The sequence below is a fragment of the Pongo pygmaeus genome, chromosome 14, assembly GCF_028885625.2.
Source record: "Pongo pygmaeus isolate AG05252 chromosome 14, NHGRI_mPonPyg2-v2.0_pri, whole genome shotgun sequence".
NCBI classification, from domain to species: Eukaryota; Metazoa; Chordata; class Mammalia; order Primates; family Hominidae; genus Pongo; species Pongo pygmaeus.
Genome location: NC_072387.2, coordinates 80,867,968 through 80,886,823, shown reverse-complemented (window position 1 = coordinate 80,886,823; position 18,856 = coordinate 80,867,968). Strand labels below are relative to the sequence as shown.

Sequence of the window (18,856 nt, the reverse complement as noted above, 5' to 3'; positions counted from 1 at the left end):
AGACTCATCAAGGGAACTGCAGATGAGAGGCTCATAGTGGTGGTGGCCTGTAAGAACATACATTTGTGCCTTACTAAGTTAAACATCGACTTTAAACATTTACCAAGCAGGAGAGATTGATGCCAGTTAAAGGCAATGCTGGTCGAATCAGCACTTACCTTTTTTTCCTTGCTGTTCTTCCTTCACCTCTATATCCCTTGGCTGTAGTAAAGAAAGAAGTCCTACCTTTTAATGAAGATGCCAGCATTTATTGTCAGATGGTGCTGAATTATAATTCCTGAGTCAAGATTTTATTTTGCTGCTTAAAGTAACTTTATATTATCAAATAGCAACCTAAAAAGTTACAAGGCTACGTGAATTTTCATACACACTTGGGAAAAATATAGTCCTCTACCACCAATGAGTAAGTTCAAAAAGACAACAGGAGAATAAAGTTAAGTTGTTTCAGATTATATTAAGTTGTTTCACGGGGCCTTGCCAGTTTCATGTTTAGAAAACTTGAGTATTTATTGAGTTCCATAATCAAAGTTTTTTAAAAACCTATGTAAATATTGTTTGGGGCTTCCTCAGCTATGGAATCTTGATTTGGGCTGCCTAGTCCTCAACTAGGTGTAAGCATGCTAACATCATTGACTGTCTCTTAAAAGTACTTTTAAGCATTTTTCTGAATACAGGATTCCAATTCTGCTATTTGTCTTCTTTGCACATTTTTCCAAAGCAAAGGAATTTGAACACCATTCTTAGTGTGAATGATGTTGCATTTCACTAACAACAGTTACCAGGTGTGATATATGCCCCATGGGGAAAATAATTTTTGTCAGTTTTACTTAATTTTATATAACCAGAACCTAGTTCCTGCCTGGTACATAGTAAGTGTTCGGTAAATACTCATTGAACTAATGTATTTGAGCCTGAGTTGTCTTAAAGCTGAGAAGTTTTGGTTATGTAAAGTGCTGGCCAACTTCATCAACTTTATAAATTAAAAGTTATATGAAGATAACATTTAGGCTGGGCTTGGTGGCTCACAGCTGTAATCCCAGCACTCTGGGAGGCCTAGGCTGGTGGATCACTTAGACTAGCCTGACGAACGTGGTGAAACCCCGTCTCTGCTAAAAATACAAAAAATTAATTGGATGTGGTGGCAGACGCCTGTAATCCCAGCTACTCAGAGGCTGAGGCAGGAGAATTGCTTGAACCAGGGAGGTGGAGGTTGCAGTGAGCCGAGATTGTGCCACTGCACTCCAGCCTGGGTGACAGAGCAAGACTCTGACTCAAAAAAACAAACAACAACAACAAACATTTAATATTACAAATTGTTTCCCCACTTCTATATCCTGTTCAGTTAGGGAATCTCTATTGAAAAACAAAAAATGAAGAGAATTAAAAGGAGAGCAAAATAAATAAAAGCTAAATGAAATAATCCTTTAGAGAAATGAGTTGTGATTATACTTACCCTAAGAAAATATTTTAATTTGATAAAATATAATACATTTTTAAGGTGGAGAGAGGGTAGCTGAGATAATGCAATTTTTAAAATGTTTAATCACATGCGTGTAGTACTGAAAATTTTACACTTTTTATTTTAGAATCTGAGTATGTTGTTTTTGAATTCTATTTTTGATTCTGAATTATCCTACACACCAAATACTTCTTGTTCTACCCAGAGGCAAAAATGCAGCTTTTCCTTTTTTGTTCTCCTGTTACTATTAGTTTATTAGTATGACCTTTTTTTTTTTCAGTGAAAAAGTACTCCTCTTAAATTTTCATTTATTATTGTGGCGAGTTTTTTAAAGATGGAACATTGCAAAAGACTGTGTTTTATTGATTGGTGAAGTTGATGCAGGACTATAAAGGAGTGTGTTGAAGTATTAAATTAAATATTCGTTCTCTCTGTCCTGCTTCAGCCCCTTGTTGGAGGTTAAAGGGTATTACACAAATGAAATGATAAATCCACTTTACATAGTTTTCTTATAGACATTGAACTGCTTCTTTCTTATTATGTCTGAATAAAACTCATTATCTATTTTGTTTCAGTAATAATTATGAGATTCTCTCCTAAGCAATTCTTTATTGTCTCCATTATTCTCCATCTTATAGAATACTCTGGAAAGGCAAGCATATAAATATGATAAAAGAATTAAGCTGATGAAATAAATTAATTTATTGTGCAACAATGTATTCAAATCTTACTTGCTCAATGGATTTTACTCTAATGAAATTCTTCAAAGAACAATACATTAGGTTCCAAAGATTGAAATTATACATTAAGTAAAATGACTGAATATGTTGTGTCTCAATTTATAGAAAGTTTCAATTGAATAGTTAAGCTTTTAAATCATAAAAATTTGCATAAATTAAAATATTTTCTTCAAATAACAGTATTAACTATTGTCTTTGTTTCCTTTGTTCTTGAACACAAAACTACAATTAAAGCAAAAACTAAGTTAAAGGTAAATTAAATACTATAATTTTACTTATACATATTTACTGAGCTTTAAATTATGCTTTTAAAATGCATTTTACATAAAGATTTCAATCTAATTTATTTTTACTTAGTATAATATGTCATTTTAAGAGTATTTTGGATGTGTAAATGAATAACTGAACAATTCATGAATTAAAGGGATGATCACAGACAACTTTGACATTTAAGTACATTGACTAATAAAACATTTTTCTACTTATATATGGGAAATGTTAAAATAAACAAGGAATTATTTTAATGGCATAATCATTGTTTCCAGAGATTTATGCATTAAATATTTAAGCATTTTATGAGTTAAATATCTCAGAAAAATTATATTCTCATGCTTTCCATTAGCACTACTAAGAAATCTATTATGACAGGAAAATCAGACTTGCAAAATCATTTTAGAGAGACTGATTTATTTCAAGATTGTACTTTATGTCTGTTCAGCCAAACATACGCATTAACATAATTAGTAAGAAAAATATTAAGATTTATTGATAGATAAGCATTGATGTGAGTGACCTTTGGAATAAAATAGAATGGTTAATTTAAAAAATTCTCTTTATACAAAAATATATCAATGCATTTTCTTAAATACACACCACGTATTTCTATGTAATCCAAGTGTTAACAGTTAGATGTATTAGGAATTAGCTCTAAAGCTTAGACAAACTATGCTTCTATTAGAATTTCAAGAAATCAAGATTAGACTTTAAGAGTATATCTCTGGACATGGATGCAGTTAGCAGCAGTATTGTTTCTTAATATACTTACACAAATTATAAAAGAGTTCTACATATAGCCTTATAAATGCATCCTCTATGATAAGTGCACAAATACTTCAAAACCATACACAACTAAACTTTTCAACTATGGAGTGGCTAACACAAGCCAAAATTGTCTTTTGATTTGTGATTACGATGATTTGATGTGAGAGTATTTCCATTTGAAGCTTCTTTATAGTTTAGGGTAATTAGAAGACAGGAAGTAAGTTTTGGCATCCAGATATGAAGTTTCTGCTCTTTTAAGTCATATACATGTTTGTTTTTTAAAACTATTGGTCGTTTGTTTGCCTTAGACATTTTAGAAGCATAGAGGCTTCATTTTGTTAGTTTGGAAAAATAACTGATAATATATTCATTTTCCATGTTACCTGTGATAAAGATTTCAAAATATCTTAATCTGCAAACTGTAAAGTTGGATGCCATCTTTCTGTAGTATCCTACCATGTAACAAATGCATACATGTTATAAACGTCTCTGAACAAGTTAATTTTAAATTTTAATATCTGGGATGTATGTTTGTCTTTGTCCCCCCTTGTTTTCTCTCTCCTCTTCCCATCTCTTCTTTCTTTCTCTTTCTCTCTCTCTCTCCCTCCCACTTATTTGCATATTTGCAATATTTCAAGTGGAAACCCCACATAACTTGAGATGGAAAATATATTGTGTGTTGCTTACATTTACCTACATATCAATTTTGCTATTTGCAGAAAATAAAGCACTTAATTGTTAACCGCTGATCAATTAAGGTAAAGGGCTAATGCTTTTTAGTATAATACTAACAATACATCTGCCTTCTGTGGGAGTTTATTGTCTTTTACAGAAGCCTATCAGCACATATTAGCCCTGTCCAAAAACTCTAAAGTTCAACAAGTTATCATTACGACAAGATTGTAATACGCATTGCAACTTTCGAGATTAAAATTTAATTGACCTCTTTTTTCCTTTTCCTTTACAATATTGTTTTGTCATGAAGTTTCTTATAGCACTTTTTTTTTAATTCCATGGAATATATGTTAGGAAACCACTTTGTGACATGGATTTGGGAAAAGGGCTTGGCTATTTTTTCTGGTTATTTTCATTTTATTTGTCATGGTCTTCAAAATGAAGTATCAGCATATCTGTTGAAGACGTTTATTGGCAATGTACACCATTGAAAAATTAAAAGAGTGTGACAAAAGTACAGCTCAATCTTGGTTCCATATTAAAATCATAGGGAGAGCTTTAAAAAGATACTGAAGTCTGGGTCCCATTTTAGACCTAGTGTATTAGATTTCTAGGGCCACTGTAACAAAGAACCAGAAACTGGGTACCTTAAAACCACAGAAATTTATTGTCTCTCATTACTGGAGTCTAGAAGTTCAAAATCAGGAGTTCACGAGGACCATGCTCCCTTTGAGATTCTAGGTAGAATCCTTCACTTTCTATAGCTTCTGGTAGCGGCTGGCAATCCTTGCCATTCCTTGGCTTGAAGCTGCATAAGTTTAATCTCTTCCTCTATGGTCACATGACATTCTTCCCTCCTATCTTCACATCTACTTGTAAGGACATGAATCACATGGGATTAAAAGCCACCTTAATCCAGTATGTTCTCATCTTAACTAATTATGTCTGCAAAGACTCAGTTTTCAAGTACATACATATTGATAGGGACCAAAGGTTAGGGCTTCAACAACAGGTCATTTTGGGGGGCACAATTAAGCCATAATACTCAGTAAACCAAAATCTCTGGGAGTGAAACTCAAGCATAAGCACATTTAAGAACATGCCTGGTGATTCTGATGTGCAGCAGGATTTAAAACCATCATGGTGCTAATGGAATCACTTTGACCAAAGACGAGCACGATCATCATTCTCACTGGCAGTACAAAACCTGGAACCTCCTATTTGTCTTCCATATTAAGTTAACATTGACATTTTGGAAACATTAGCCTCCTACAGGCCAATTACATTTTAGATGTTTTTTCTCTATTTCATAATTGCATATTTTCTCCCTAATAAGGAATAATGTACTAATTACTTATAAGTACATTATACATCTACATATTTTACATAGTTTTCTTCCACACTTTTTAACTATTTATTAATTATTACAAAGACAGTTCATCAAGGCCTGTGTCTGCTAATAACTGAGGGTATAAATATTTTGCTGCTCAAAGTAGAAAATGTTCACCAATGGGTACCTTCTTTCTTAATCTGTAATTCCATTTATAATAGCTAATTGGAGACATTTATAGAATCTACTTGCAGATTTGTCTAATGGAGAATGTACAGAGCTTAGAGAGGGAGGTATGGAGTGAGACAAGACTGTTGACATAAAATAGAGTATCAGGAAGCACAGTACCAAATTTCCCTGGGACATGATTGATATATATTTCATAAATGTGCCCTTAATACATTTGTGTGGTTGAATTGAAGCTAGGTGTGGTAGGTACTCTGAGAAGTATTTAAACCAAAGAAAAGTATTCCAATATTAAATAATAATCCATTTCCATGATGCCTTAAAATGTGACTGAGTATGTCCAGAGCAGTACCAGGATGGAATACCTGTTAAAAACTCCTCTGGTATTATTATTATGGTCAGTCATGTTGATAATGTGTTTATTACATGATCTTTAGATACTTGCGGAAATAAGGGAATATATTTAAAAATTTCTTCAAAATGATAACTAATCCTTCTTTATTCTCCGAGATCTTTGTTGTCTAATGGGTTCTTATTTGGATATTTTTGGGTGTCTTCTTAGGCTTACTTTTTCTCCAGAGTGGATTGACATTCGCCATTACTGCAGTCACGCTTACCTGTAGAACCATAGTTTCATAGACCATCTTTTTCTACTTCATTTGGCTTTGCTCAAGATAAACATATCTTTTAGTACAGTTAAATGCTGATGAAATAAAGTGTTTATTCTCTTTACATTTCTTATTGTATTGAGAAAAAACAACATTCATTAAGTAAAGATCCGTTGTATTTAACGTCTTTTCTACCCTCCTTCCCTCCCTTGCTGGTGCAGGAGCGTGTTCCCGATAGCCCCTCGCCTGCCCCCTCTCTGGAGGAGGGGAGAAGGCCTGGCAGTCACCCATCATCACATCGCAGCAGCAGCGTGTCCAGCTCCCCTGCTCGGACTGAGAGCTCTTCTGACAGAATCCGTAGGTCTCATACTTCTACTTGTCACCATTTTAAACTTTATTAGGGTTCAGCTGGCTTTTCTAATCAACATGCCCTCATTCCAAATAGATCTCAGATGGATCATGTTCTGAAACTCTGTAGCAATAGCCATCTCTCAAAATTATGTTTCCCAGTTTGCAATATCATGAGGTATGACACTACATTAACAGGTCCTGATATAAATTTCCTCTCTTTGATGCCACATTTAAAGATTTGAGCTATGAGACAGAGAAAATAAGTAAACTTTTAGATTGGTTTCTGAAGTAAACACAACCAATTCTCAAATATCTAGTGTCTTGGTACACTGTTTACGGATTATTCAACATCATTCCTCAAATCCTACTCTCCCATTTTGTAATTCACTGACTTTTAAATTTTATCCTTGTGTTAATGGAGGTATCCACAAAAAGAAATGAGTTAAATTCAAAATAATAAATTTAAAAAGCATACATTTCTAAGTCATTCAGGTGGTCAAAGGATTAAATAATTTGAAATTAGCTAAGTTTGAGAATTTGAATTAGTAACAATCAATAATGCATACTATTGCCATATATTGTTATTTTTAAAATTTGGAAAGTAGGGCTGTATGTTATCTTCTAACATTTTCACAATATTTAATCTTGGTACTTATGGCCAAGAAAATTAAGAATAAAGTTAAAATGCCATCCAATTAACAAGTGATTTTTGTGTCTGTACAATAATCTCAGATTGTTCTTTCGATAAATGACTATATTAAAAGAGAATAACTTGTTTGATAAAACCTATATATATTGCTTATTTCCAGAATTTAGCTATTATTTTACGAAATTATGTTTATAGCATAAACTTCATCTAATTATACAAAGTTTATTTAAGTTATTTGTTTATAACATAAACAAATTATGTTTATAGCATAAACTTCATCTAATTATACAAAGTTTATTTAAGTTATTTGGTTGTTGAGAATATTTTCATAATAGGAAAGCATTTTCTAGAAAGTCACTTTATAGGTTATAAAGGAACGTATGCATAAAGTGAAAATTGTTGATCTGGGAGCTATTGAAGTGGATAATTTAAGTTGAATGCTATGTAAATAATTATAAATAAAAGACAGTCAATTATTGGCAATTATATAGTTCAACATAATACTAAATATATATAATTGCTTTTGCCTGCCTGAAACATATTTCCTTAATTTTATAACTTTATACACAATTTTAAAACAGTTTTGAAATAAAATATTTACTGTATATTTTTATGGTATGTTGACACTAGAATCTCAAATTTAATGAAAAATATTGGTTTCATTATAAGATATTGTCATTGGAAAGGTGCTGTCCTAGAGAAAAAAAATTTGGAATAAAATGAAAGTGACGGACAGACTGGGGAAGATTTGAATGAGTTTTTTTATACATTCATGTTATTTTATTAATGGTAATATTCTTTTTTAAATTTTTGATAGAAACAAAGGAGACATTTTTGTATGCCTGGGATACCATAATTGTTGAAATGGAAATACATCCACATCCACACACATACATACATATGTACATATATGTAACATATAACTTTAAAGTAATTTTAGACTAACAGAAAATTTTCAAATATAATACAAATCATTCTTATGTGTTTGTCATCCTGATTTACCTCATCAGTCAACCAATCAAGTTCTCTGAAAGTGATATCTCAATAAAGGCATAATGTCACCTAGTGCTTCTATCATAGATTTAATACAACTTTACCTCAAATTCGTCATCGTTTATCTTCTACAAACCAGAACATTATTTTATATAAGAGAAAAATGATCAAAATCAGGAAAACAACATTATTATAGTACTAAAATTTGAACTACACTTTTTATTTAAATTGCACTGTTTTTCCCACCAATATTTTTTAAAGCAAGATTTTTTTTTTTTTTGCTACAAAAGCCAATTTATGACCACACGCTGCAATTAGTTGTCATATTCTCTTAGTATTCTTTAATCTGGAACAGTTCCTTAGTCCATTTTGTGTTTCAGTAACTTTTTTTTTTTTTTTTTTTTTTTTTTAGTACAGGCCATTTATTTTGTAGAATGTCCCTCAGTTTCGATTTTTTTATGTCTCCTTTTGATTAGACTTAGGTTATGGATGTTTGGTGGGAATCACACAGCTGTGATAGTGTGTCCTTTTTAGTGAATCATTTCAGGAGACACACATTTCTACAATACCAGCAATAACTTTATCACTTTCTTAAGGTGGTGACTACCAGGTTTCTCTATTGCAATATTACTTGCTGTTGTTGATGTTTACCTTTGTAGATACTAAGTGTCTGGTGAGAAAAATATCTTAAGACTGTGCAAATATTCTGTTCTTTACCAAACATTCACTCACTAGTTTTAGAATTATCCCTTGATCCCTGAAACAATTATTATTAATGGTGTTTGCCAAATGGCAATTTCTACTATATTATTCTTATATCTTGAAAATTTATATTTTCCAGATAAGAATCTTGTTTTATGCAAAATAAAAATAAAGTGAGGTGATGTCATTTTCAATATTTTCTGCATATTCTGACGAATTATCAGGTTTATCAGTTATCACAGTGTTTTTAGGGATAGATTATAAATTTAAGTTAGACCACTGTATTAATATTATAGTTACTGTTGAGTCCAAGAGAGTTTAACTGATTTATTGGAACCTTGTGTGTTATGGTGTTTTTGTGTTTTGTTTTGTTTGTTTTCTTTTCGGCTATAATAGCGGTCCATCAGAATGGGTTGTCCATGAACCAGATGCTCATGGGCTTATCACCAAATGTACTTCCTGGGCCCAAAGAGGGAGATTTGGCTGGTCATGACATGGGACATGAGTCAAAAAGGATGCATATTGAAAAAGGTAATGTATGATTATATATTCCTTGTTTTTCCCGATTCAATAGATTTTAGAACTAGATTTTAATCACACAATGAAGTCTATCTCTACATCATGTAAAAAAAGCATATAAATGTTTTTAAAATCCACAATATTAAGGACAAATTAAACCTAGTCTACAAAAAAGAGATATGAATGAAGGCCTGCTGCACTTCTCTTACACAACAGGTAAGTTACAATTTAGTTACCAGTACATTAAAAAAAAAAAATGTCCCAATTGTTATCTCTCAGTTCCTAAAGGGTCTGCTATTTGACTTTTTCAATACCTTCAGGGTCACTCATTTTACTTAGCATGATAGAACAATAACAATATAGAAAGGATTATTCTGTCTTCTTTTGAATTAAAAAAACAGTTTACAGACCAATAAGGAAACAGAAATATATTTTATATGTCAATATACTAGTAGTTGTTTCAAAATATACCAAGAAAACTGAGGTTCTACATAGCTAAAAAAGTTTCTTATATTTTGTTAATGTCAACCAAACACATTTTTCACAGGCAAAAATGTGTATTTTCATACCCTATTTGATAATTCCATGAAAAAATTAAAATATTTTAGTCAGCATATTAGAAATTTATTCTTGGAGATGCAAATACATATTTTCAAATTGTAAGTGTTAAATTGTGGATATAAGAATCTTCCCACCTATTTTTTAACTTAATATTTTCAAACTTTATAAATATAGATAGGATAATTTGCTTATCTTTTTTTGACGAAGCCATTAAATAATCAGTGTTGTGAATAAGGGTTATTTCTCTGGAAAACATAAAAGGAGCACAATTAATCAGCTGTCAACAAGGAAAGGAAACAAAATTGGGTATTTAAATAATTGAACAGGAATAAATGCGTGGAGGGAGATTAAGTTAAGGAGGGGTACCTTCTTCCCACCAAAAAGACTACTCACAAAAAAGTAAAAATGCTTACATAAAACATTTCCCTTTCAGCATAAAAATAGCTCTGCTAAATCCCTTAGGGAGAAGGAGTATATTTCTACAAATTAGATTATTTTAGCTATGGAATGTCAGTGAGAAAACAATAATCTAGGTACTAACATGTTAACATCTAGGCATAATTGAGAAATAGAGACATTAATAAAATTTTTATTTATTGTGAAACTTGATATCAAGTGTTATATATATTAAGCATTCTAACGCAGTGCACGACTAGGTCAGATGGTCTCTAAATTTTTAACTTACATTTTTTTCACAACCTCTTCATTCACAATAAAGCAGAATGTCATATATATTATCCATCATATTTATTTTGACCTATACTTTTGATATTTAATCAAAAACCCATGCATAGCAATATTGTAAAAATTAGTATAGTGGAGCTGGGTGTACTGGCTCACACCTGTAATCCCAGCACTTTGGGAGCTTGAGGCGGGCAGATCACGAGGTCAGGAGTCGAGACCAGCCTGACCAATATGGTGAAACTCCGTCTCTACTAAAAATACAAAAATTAGATGGGCGTGATGGTGCGCGCCTGTAGTCCCAGCTACTTGGGAGGCTGAGGCAGAAGAATTGCTTGAACCCTGGAGGCGGAGGTTGCAGTGAGCCGAGATCACGCCACTGCACTGCAGCCTGGGTGACAGAGTGAAAGTCCATGTCAAAAAAGAAAAGAAAAGAAAAATTAGTATAGTGGTAAAACATAAAGTTTCATCGAAGACTCAAGTTTTAAGTAATGATATTTAAATATAATAATTAAATGTATGGGTGTCATAATCATTCTCCACTAGGGTTGAGCTAAAGAATAAAGCCCTACAGAAAATTATTTGAGTCACTCTTTTCTCAATTTTCCCTTACATACTATTTACCAAGTTTAACTTGGGATGCATAAGAACGAAGTTAATTTATGTTATACAATGAATGACAGGATATTAGAGCTAAATTCTCTTGCAGCACCATGGTGGAGAAGGGCTAAGAGAAATATACAAGTCCAGAGGTGGTAGTGAAGAGAAAAATACAACAGGAATAACCAGTACTAGAATTGGAATAACAAATCTCACTAGAATTTTTGGTGGAGAGCTTTGTGCAATGTTATCCTTTGAATTGACCTATATTTTTCATAACTATTCCTTTTTCATATGTCAAGATTTCAATCTCTCTATTTATTTATTATTATTATAATTTTGCCACCATAGAGCATTTTTTGAAATAATATACTAGGTTGATGATCTAGGCATGTTTTAAAGTATTTGCTTTGTTATTTGGAAGTTATTTCTTCATTGCTATCCTTCCACTACTAGAATGTACTACATTTGCTTTAAGCAGACTAGGCAGTCTTTGAGTGCATACTGATCTGGGCTGAATTACTAGAAGTTTCTAAGAGACAGACAAGAGTTGAAACAACTGTGGAAATCACATGCTTTGAGGATTAATAGCAAGGCCAAAGGTGGAATTTTCTGGCCTTCATAAAGCACATTTATATGAAACACATTAGAACATTCTGACCACGAATATACATAAAAACTTGCTACATCACTAATAGTACTTACATCAAGGTTTTCTAAATTGTTTTGCTGTAAGGACAAAGTCCTTGACCATAGCCCAACAGTTTCCCAATATTTTGACATATATTTTATAGTGACAAATAAATTTTTAAGATTCTCCTTAGAAATGTGAAAGTATCATTGATTTCAAATGTGTATATGTAATCTCAAAATTTTAATAGATTTTGATACTATTCTAGTCAGTGTTTTGTTATGTGATGCTTTTCTCTTGTGTGTACCTTCTTTTATCTAGTTTTTAATATAGTGAATTAATAGTAAATATTCATAGGCTTTCTAGATTGATAGAAACTACTAAATTAAAAATTGTTTTCTTTCATGACAGCATTTATCATGGGCCTCATAATATCCCTGTAACTTTCCTACAACTCATATCTATATCAAACAGATAACTTCATTTAGAGATAGATATTTGTGGAGAAATTAATTGTATGTTCTTTACATTTTAGGCTTGAACCTATATGTAATTTGCTGCCTGCCAACTAAATTATTCAAAGGACAATTAATTCTTTAGAAAACACTGATTCCAAAAATAGATGCCAAAATTTATTTGTATTCTGAGAATCACTGTGGTCTGAAGTCTTAAGCATAAGTAACTTAAACATTTTATGTTCTTCTTAATATTAAATAGCTACGGGCTCCATTCTTTTAGCCCAAAAAATTAAGTCACCATTAGTTAAAGGACCAGTGGTTTTAACTATTGAGTAAATTCATTCCATTTTAAAAATAAAGAATGCTCACATAATGTTTTGAGCTTAGGGAGAGTACAATTAAGGCATATATATATATATATATGCATATATATACACTATATATATACAATATATATATGCATATATATACTATATATATACACAATATATATATAAAATACAGAAACAAATGTTATATATATATAACAATATAAAATACAAAAATATAAAAATATAAAATACAAAAACAAAATGTTATATATATATAAAACAAAAGTTTTAGGCTTGAATCTATATGTTGGTTCACATCCATATATATATATATATATGGGATTATATATATATATGGGACATATATATATGGGATATATATATGGGATATATATATATATGATATATACATGGGATTACAGCACCCACCACCACGCCTGGCTAATTTTTGTATTTTTACTAGAGACAGGGTTTCACGATGTTGGCCAGGCTGGTCTCGAACTCCTGATCTCAGGTGATCCACCTGCCTCGGCCTCCCAAAGTGCTGGGATTACAGGGCATGAGCTACCACACCTGGTCTATTATTTTTCTCTCTCTCTCTCTCCTCTCTCTCTTCTCTCTCTCTCTCTCTCTCTCTATATATATATATATATAAAACAAAATGTTTTAGGCTTGAATCTATATGTCGGTTCACATCCATATATATATATATGCATGAAAACTGTCTTTCAGCTTTTCCAAACATCCGGAGTTCTCAAGAGCTTTCTGTGTTTTAAAACATTGCTGATCTTTTCCCTCATTCTAAATATAGTGGAATAGGCTGTAATAATTGACATTTGTGATATATAAATAGGCTCACTGTTTCTTGATGCTAGAGCTCTGCGTTTATCCTCCACACATTTGTCCATTGATACTAGTTTACAGTGTTGCTCTCTCATGCATAATTTGTTTTGTTTTTTCTTAAATTGCTGCTACTTTCAACAAGTTTTGGAGCACACTTCTTACCTTGCCTGTAACTCAATATGTACATTTTTGTTATTATACAATTTACCTAATTTTTGATTGATCAAAAATTATATATATGATGGAGATAAGCCTATAATATTAACTTCTTCCAATTATAGAAAACTAAAGCATTTATAATTGTGACTAACTGTTGCATACCTAATTTGTGTTATTGTATTTTGGTCTTGGATTAAGTAGTCCAATGTGATGTAATCAATGAGTAAATATTTACTGAAAGCTAGATATGTGAATGAAAACAAATGAAATGCAAATCAATCGCTCTCTTTCTCTGTCTCTCCCTTTCCTCGTTAAAATTATACAGATTTTTTTCTTAATATATAATTTCTCCTACAGATAAGGCTTTTCTCTTCATTTGTTTTCATAAGAAATAAGAAAACTTTCTTTCACTGGTGAACAACTTCAGGACACCAACATTTTAGAAGCAGGACTAATCTGAGGGAGGCAGGAAATCCAAGGGATTTGCTTCAGGCCATAAAGCACTTCTTTTGTGTCATATTCTGCTTGGTGGGGCGTGCTCAAGATTTCCAATGTTCAACATCTTTGTATAAAAACTTTCATGTTGGTAATCTAAAGCAAAGGACAGAGCACTAAAGGCAATAAAGTAGTTAGCAAACTGGACATATTTGGCTTTTTGTCTCTTCTGTATATTTTAGTCTTAGCATCCAACCTTATGGACCATTTTCATACAAAGCCCTTTTGAAAGAAAATCATTATGTATCACTTTTTTCAAGTTTATGGAAACAATTTTTGAAATATATTTTTATTTGTGCAGTTCTCATTGTTTAAAAATCCTAACTTAAATCAAGGTTGAGTCTTCAAAAATGCAGCAACATGAATGGAACTACAGGTCATTGTGTTACGTGAGATAAGCCAAGCACAGAAAGACAATTAGTACATGTTCTCACATATATGGGAACTACAAAAGTGGATCTCATGAAGGTAGTTAGATTGCTGGTTTCCAGAGGCTGTTTAGAACAGTGGGGAGGAGAGAGGATTAATGGGTCCAAATACACAGTTAGATAGATGAAATAAGACCTAATGTTCAATAAATCAATGGGGTGACTATAGTTTACAGCAATCTGTTGTATATTTCAAAATACCTAGAAGAGGATAATTTCAAATATTTCTAGCATAAAGAAAAGACAAATATCTAGGGTGATGGATATCCCAATTCTACTGATTTGTTCTTTAAAAATTATGTAAATGTCTTAAACTATCGCACGTACCCCCAAAATATATACATCTATTATGTAGCAATAAAAAATTAAATTATAAGTAAACAAATGGCTTTTTTCTTTTAAATTCTAAATAGATCTTATTCAAATTAATCAATACTAAATATTACATACAACAACTATGTGGGAGCCTGTTAGTATCTCCTGTGTCTATATAGAATTGCATAGACTAAAAGCCTTTTTTCTTTAAAATTTTCTATATTTTGATAATGTTAACACATATTATAGGGCCATAAGTATTTTCACTTGTAAAATTCTCTAACACGCAACTTCTCCTTCACTTATACCATCTAAATATATTTTTTGTTGGCACATCTCAAAGTCTCCTATAAAATATTCTATTACCTACCTATGTAATTTTCCTCCTCAGTTTCCATGCCTCGAAAATAAGTGTTAAACTTAGTGCCATCACTTTTAGTTCTGTGATTATAACAACTGGACAACAACAACTTTCTTTGGATCCCAGAGCTCTTTCTTAAGTAGATAGCAGTTTTCATATGCAAAGCCATAGCTCAGCTTGCTTAAGAAACCGGTTTTGTTATTTTATGAATTATTGCTAGGAGCAGAGCTTGTAATAATATTTCAATGACAATTGAACAAAATACTTACTGTAAGATATTCATAACAGCCCTGTAAATGATGGGCAATTGGTATAAAATATAGACTATAATATTTATTTACTTTTTACCCATGCGCCTTGATGACCATCACATCACACTGAACTTTCAAGTTTCTCAAACATCCTCTGTCCTTTCCTACATGACTTCTGTTTCTTTCCTTACATGGGATATGTGTGCCTTCCTATCCACTAGTGTTCAGCCCAAACTTCTTCGGGGCAGGAGCTATGTCTTCTCATCTTCTTTGTATACTTAGCACAGGGTCTGGCATTAGTGGGTATGATAAATTTCTTTTAGGAGTTAAGTGAGATAATATATGTCTGGAGTGCTTGACGCATATAAATATCCAATAGAAACCATTACTAATATCAATTTAGCTAATGAGCAAGCGGTTTGATTATATAAATTGGAAAATATACATGCTTTAAACCTCTGAATTAGAATATTATCTATTTACAATTCATAATACCACAGTTATCATGATTTACATTTGACCCCAAATAGGAAATTTGAAATTATAATATTGTAGACAGCACTTTGATTACATATAGCTAGAATGTAATGTGCACAGTTTTGGAGGAAAAAATTGCCAAATTAACTACATTAATCAGTTATTTTATGTCAATGATTGTATTAAAAATAATCTTTATTTATTTAATACAATTTCAATGAATCTTGAATTCATTCAATAAATATATTGAGGAGAAACAAATATGTGTGGCTGTGTAAATCACAGGTGATAGTGGGTATTAGATGTGAACAGGCTACAAGAGAGTGGGTTAGAAATCAAACGAGATTCCCTCTGATGGGTAGGAATTCTGTCTTTGAACTACTCACACATGCCACTTGTAAAGTAAATTACTACAGTTTTACATAAGGGTTACATTTCCCAGGAATGTATCATATAACCAATATGAATATTATATTTATTTTATATTACATATTATATTTATATTATATATAATATATATTATATTTTATATTGTATTATATATAATATATATATTTATATTATGTTATATATTATATATTATATTTTATATTTATATAATATATAATACATATATTTTATATTTATATAATATATAATATATTATATTTTATATTTATATAATATATATTATATATTATATTATATATTATATATTATATATTGTATTTATATTATATAATATATATTATATTTTATATCTATATATTATATATTATATTTTATATGTATATATTATATATATTATATTTTATGTTTATATTATATTTAAAAATAGTCATTTATTAGTGTCGACAACCTCAGTGGTTTCTCAATTATATCTCCAGTACATCTTTTCTATGTTTAGATTTTACTAACTTTTTTGTATACTTAGAAAACTGAATCATGTTAATATCTACTGATAATTTTCATGCACTATATGTCAAAGAGACAAGAGCAGTCTTATAAATGCTATAAATTTATACATTATAGTAGTTTTACTTGTGATCAGATGAAATGCCTTTTCCTCATTAAAAAAAGCTATTATTCCACTTAATCTGCTTTATTTTCTTAATATGGTAGGTGTGGAATGACTCACTTCCTCACTGCTTAAGAGATTGTTTTTATATAGTTGTGCAAATAGATAATATTTTTAAAGCATTAAACGTGAGGTAGAGAACAAATTACTAGTAGACTCACTTATTAGTTTCACATTGAAATTTGCTTCATTTAATGATTTATTTATCAATCATCATAAATTCCCTTATTTTATTGCTTTCATCTAAGATGTGATTGGTTAACTTATTATTTGGCTTAATGAATTGGTTATCTCTAGTTTTTTTTTTTTTTCCTGCAATTTACTAGCATATTGCTTAACCCATGGATTTCTTTCAGTTTTGCTAGTTTCCAGTTGATAGTTTGTATAGTCTAGTATGGAAGTGATCTACAGAGGAAGGTTATGTGTATATTCTACTATGTCTATTTGAGTGAGAATTTACCCCAAATTGAAACTTTTTCTTTTTCTTTCTTTGTTTTTTCTTTTTTCTTTTTGGTGATAGGGTCTTGCTCTGTCGCCCAGGCTGGAGTGCAGTGGCACAATCATGGTTCACCTCAACCTCCACCTCTCGGGTTCAAGTGATCCTTGGGCCTCAGCCTCCCGAATAGCTGGGACTTCAAGCACATGCCACCACACCAGCTACTTTTTGCATTTTTAGTAGAGATGAGGTTTCACCATGTATGTAGGCTAGGCTGGTCTCGAACTCCTGGGCTCAGGCAATCCACCCAGCTCAGCATCCCAAAGTGCTGAGATTACAGGCGTGAGCCACCACACAGGGCCTGAAAGTTAATTTTGAGAATAGTGATTAACAATCCGACATTGTTTAGTGGAGCTGAAGCTGTTTTTATTTTGCACATTTTAATTTTGTAAATGGACAGCTATGTTTTTTTCTCAAAGAACTATAAAACACTTGTTTTCCTTCCTTGGTTAGACTTATTTAGAAATGTACAAAAACGACTGTTAAAAGTTCAGTGATTCTAAGAGCTTTCTTATTTTTTAATATAAAAGAATAACAAAATTCAAATTCTGAGTTTCCACAGATATCATATTACTCTGTATGATGATGTTTTTATGGAATAAAAGAATAGAATATCTGAAATCGCATATATTTTGACCTAATATTTTTGAAGTTTTCTAACCTGAGATATAAACTGCCACATGGACCTACAATTATTTGGCATAATAATGACTTTTCTACCAACAAAGTTGTTTATCTTATGGCTAATCATCACTAAATGTCTTGTTTGTTCAAAATATCTTCCAAGTATCTAAATTTTTTAAAAAGGAAAGGGTTGCCACTTAAAAAAATATTTTCAATTTTGCCAAACACTCACAGTCTTCTTTTATTAAAATTTTTTATAACCTCACATGTGCATACATATACCCCTGCATACACACAAATGCTTTAACTTCTCTTAGTAGATGATGGAGCGATCTTGCTTTGAATGCTGTATTATAGGTTAAGAAGCAGAGTAACACCCCTGTTGTTTCTTGTGCTTGGAGCAGTTTGAATTCTTCCATCAAATTGATAGGATGATTTAACACATTCAGTCAGTCTTGTTTGCAGGGCTTGTAAATAATAGCCAAGCTTAGGTAAATCCTAAACACACTAGAACTAATTTGAAGTTTATATGGAATAGATCAAAAGTTAATATGGAACTAGTGGTTATTATGTTTAAATGCATAGTAACCTGATGATATTTTGAAGATATTTTAAAGGAGATATTGCCCACCTGCTGTAGAAAACTGGGTAGTGTTTTTCTTTGACTTTTCCTTGCTTACTACCACTTAATCTTGTCCTTTTGACAAATTATTCCTAGAGATGTATGTGATAACTTCTGTGTATAATAATCAGTTTTGTTCCAGTAGAAGCTGTATTTTAGATTTTCTTTAAAATTTTACATTACCATTGTTGCTAGTATCTTATGCTACAGTTTCAGAATATTAAACAAGTACA

General features: G+C 31.3%; 1 protein-coding gene across 2 annotated transcripts in view; it reads left to right on the top strand.

Moving 5' to 3' along the window:
• DACH1 (dachshund family transcription factor 1) overlaps nucleotides 1-18,856 on the top strand; it is a 429,451-nt gene that overhangs the window by 299,515 nt on the left and 111,080 nt on the right. For both annotated transcript variants that reach the window (XM_054446972.2, XM_054446973.2), the window contains 2 exons: nucleotides 6,261-6,396; nucleotides 9,131-9,265. In XM_054446972.2, coding sequence (XP_054302947.2) covers nucleotides 6,261-6,396; nucleotides 9,131-9,265 — 271 coding nt within the window. The remainder of the gene's footprint in view (nucleotides 1-6,260; nucleotides 6,397-9,130; nucleotides 9,266-18,856) is intronic.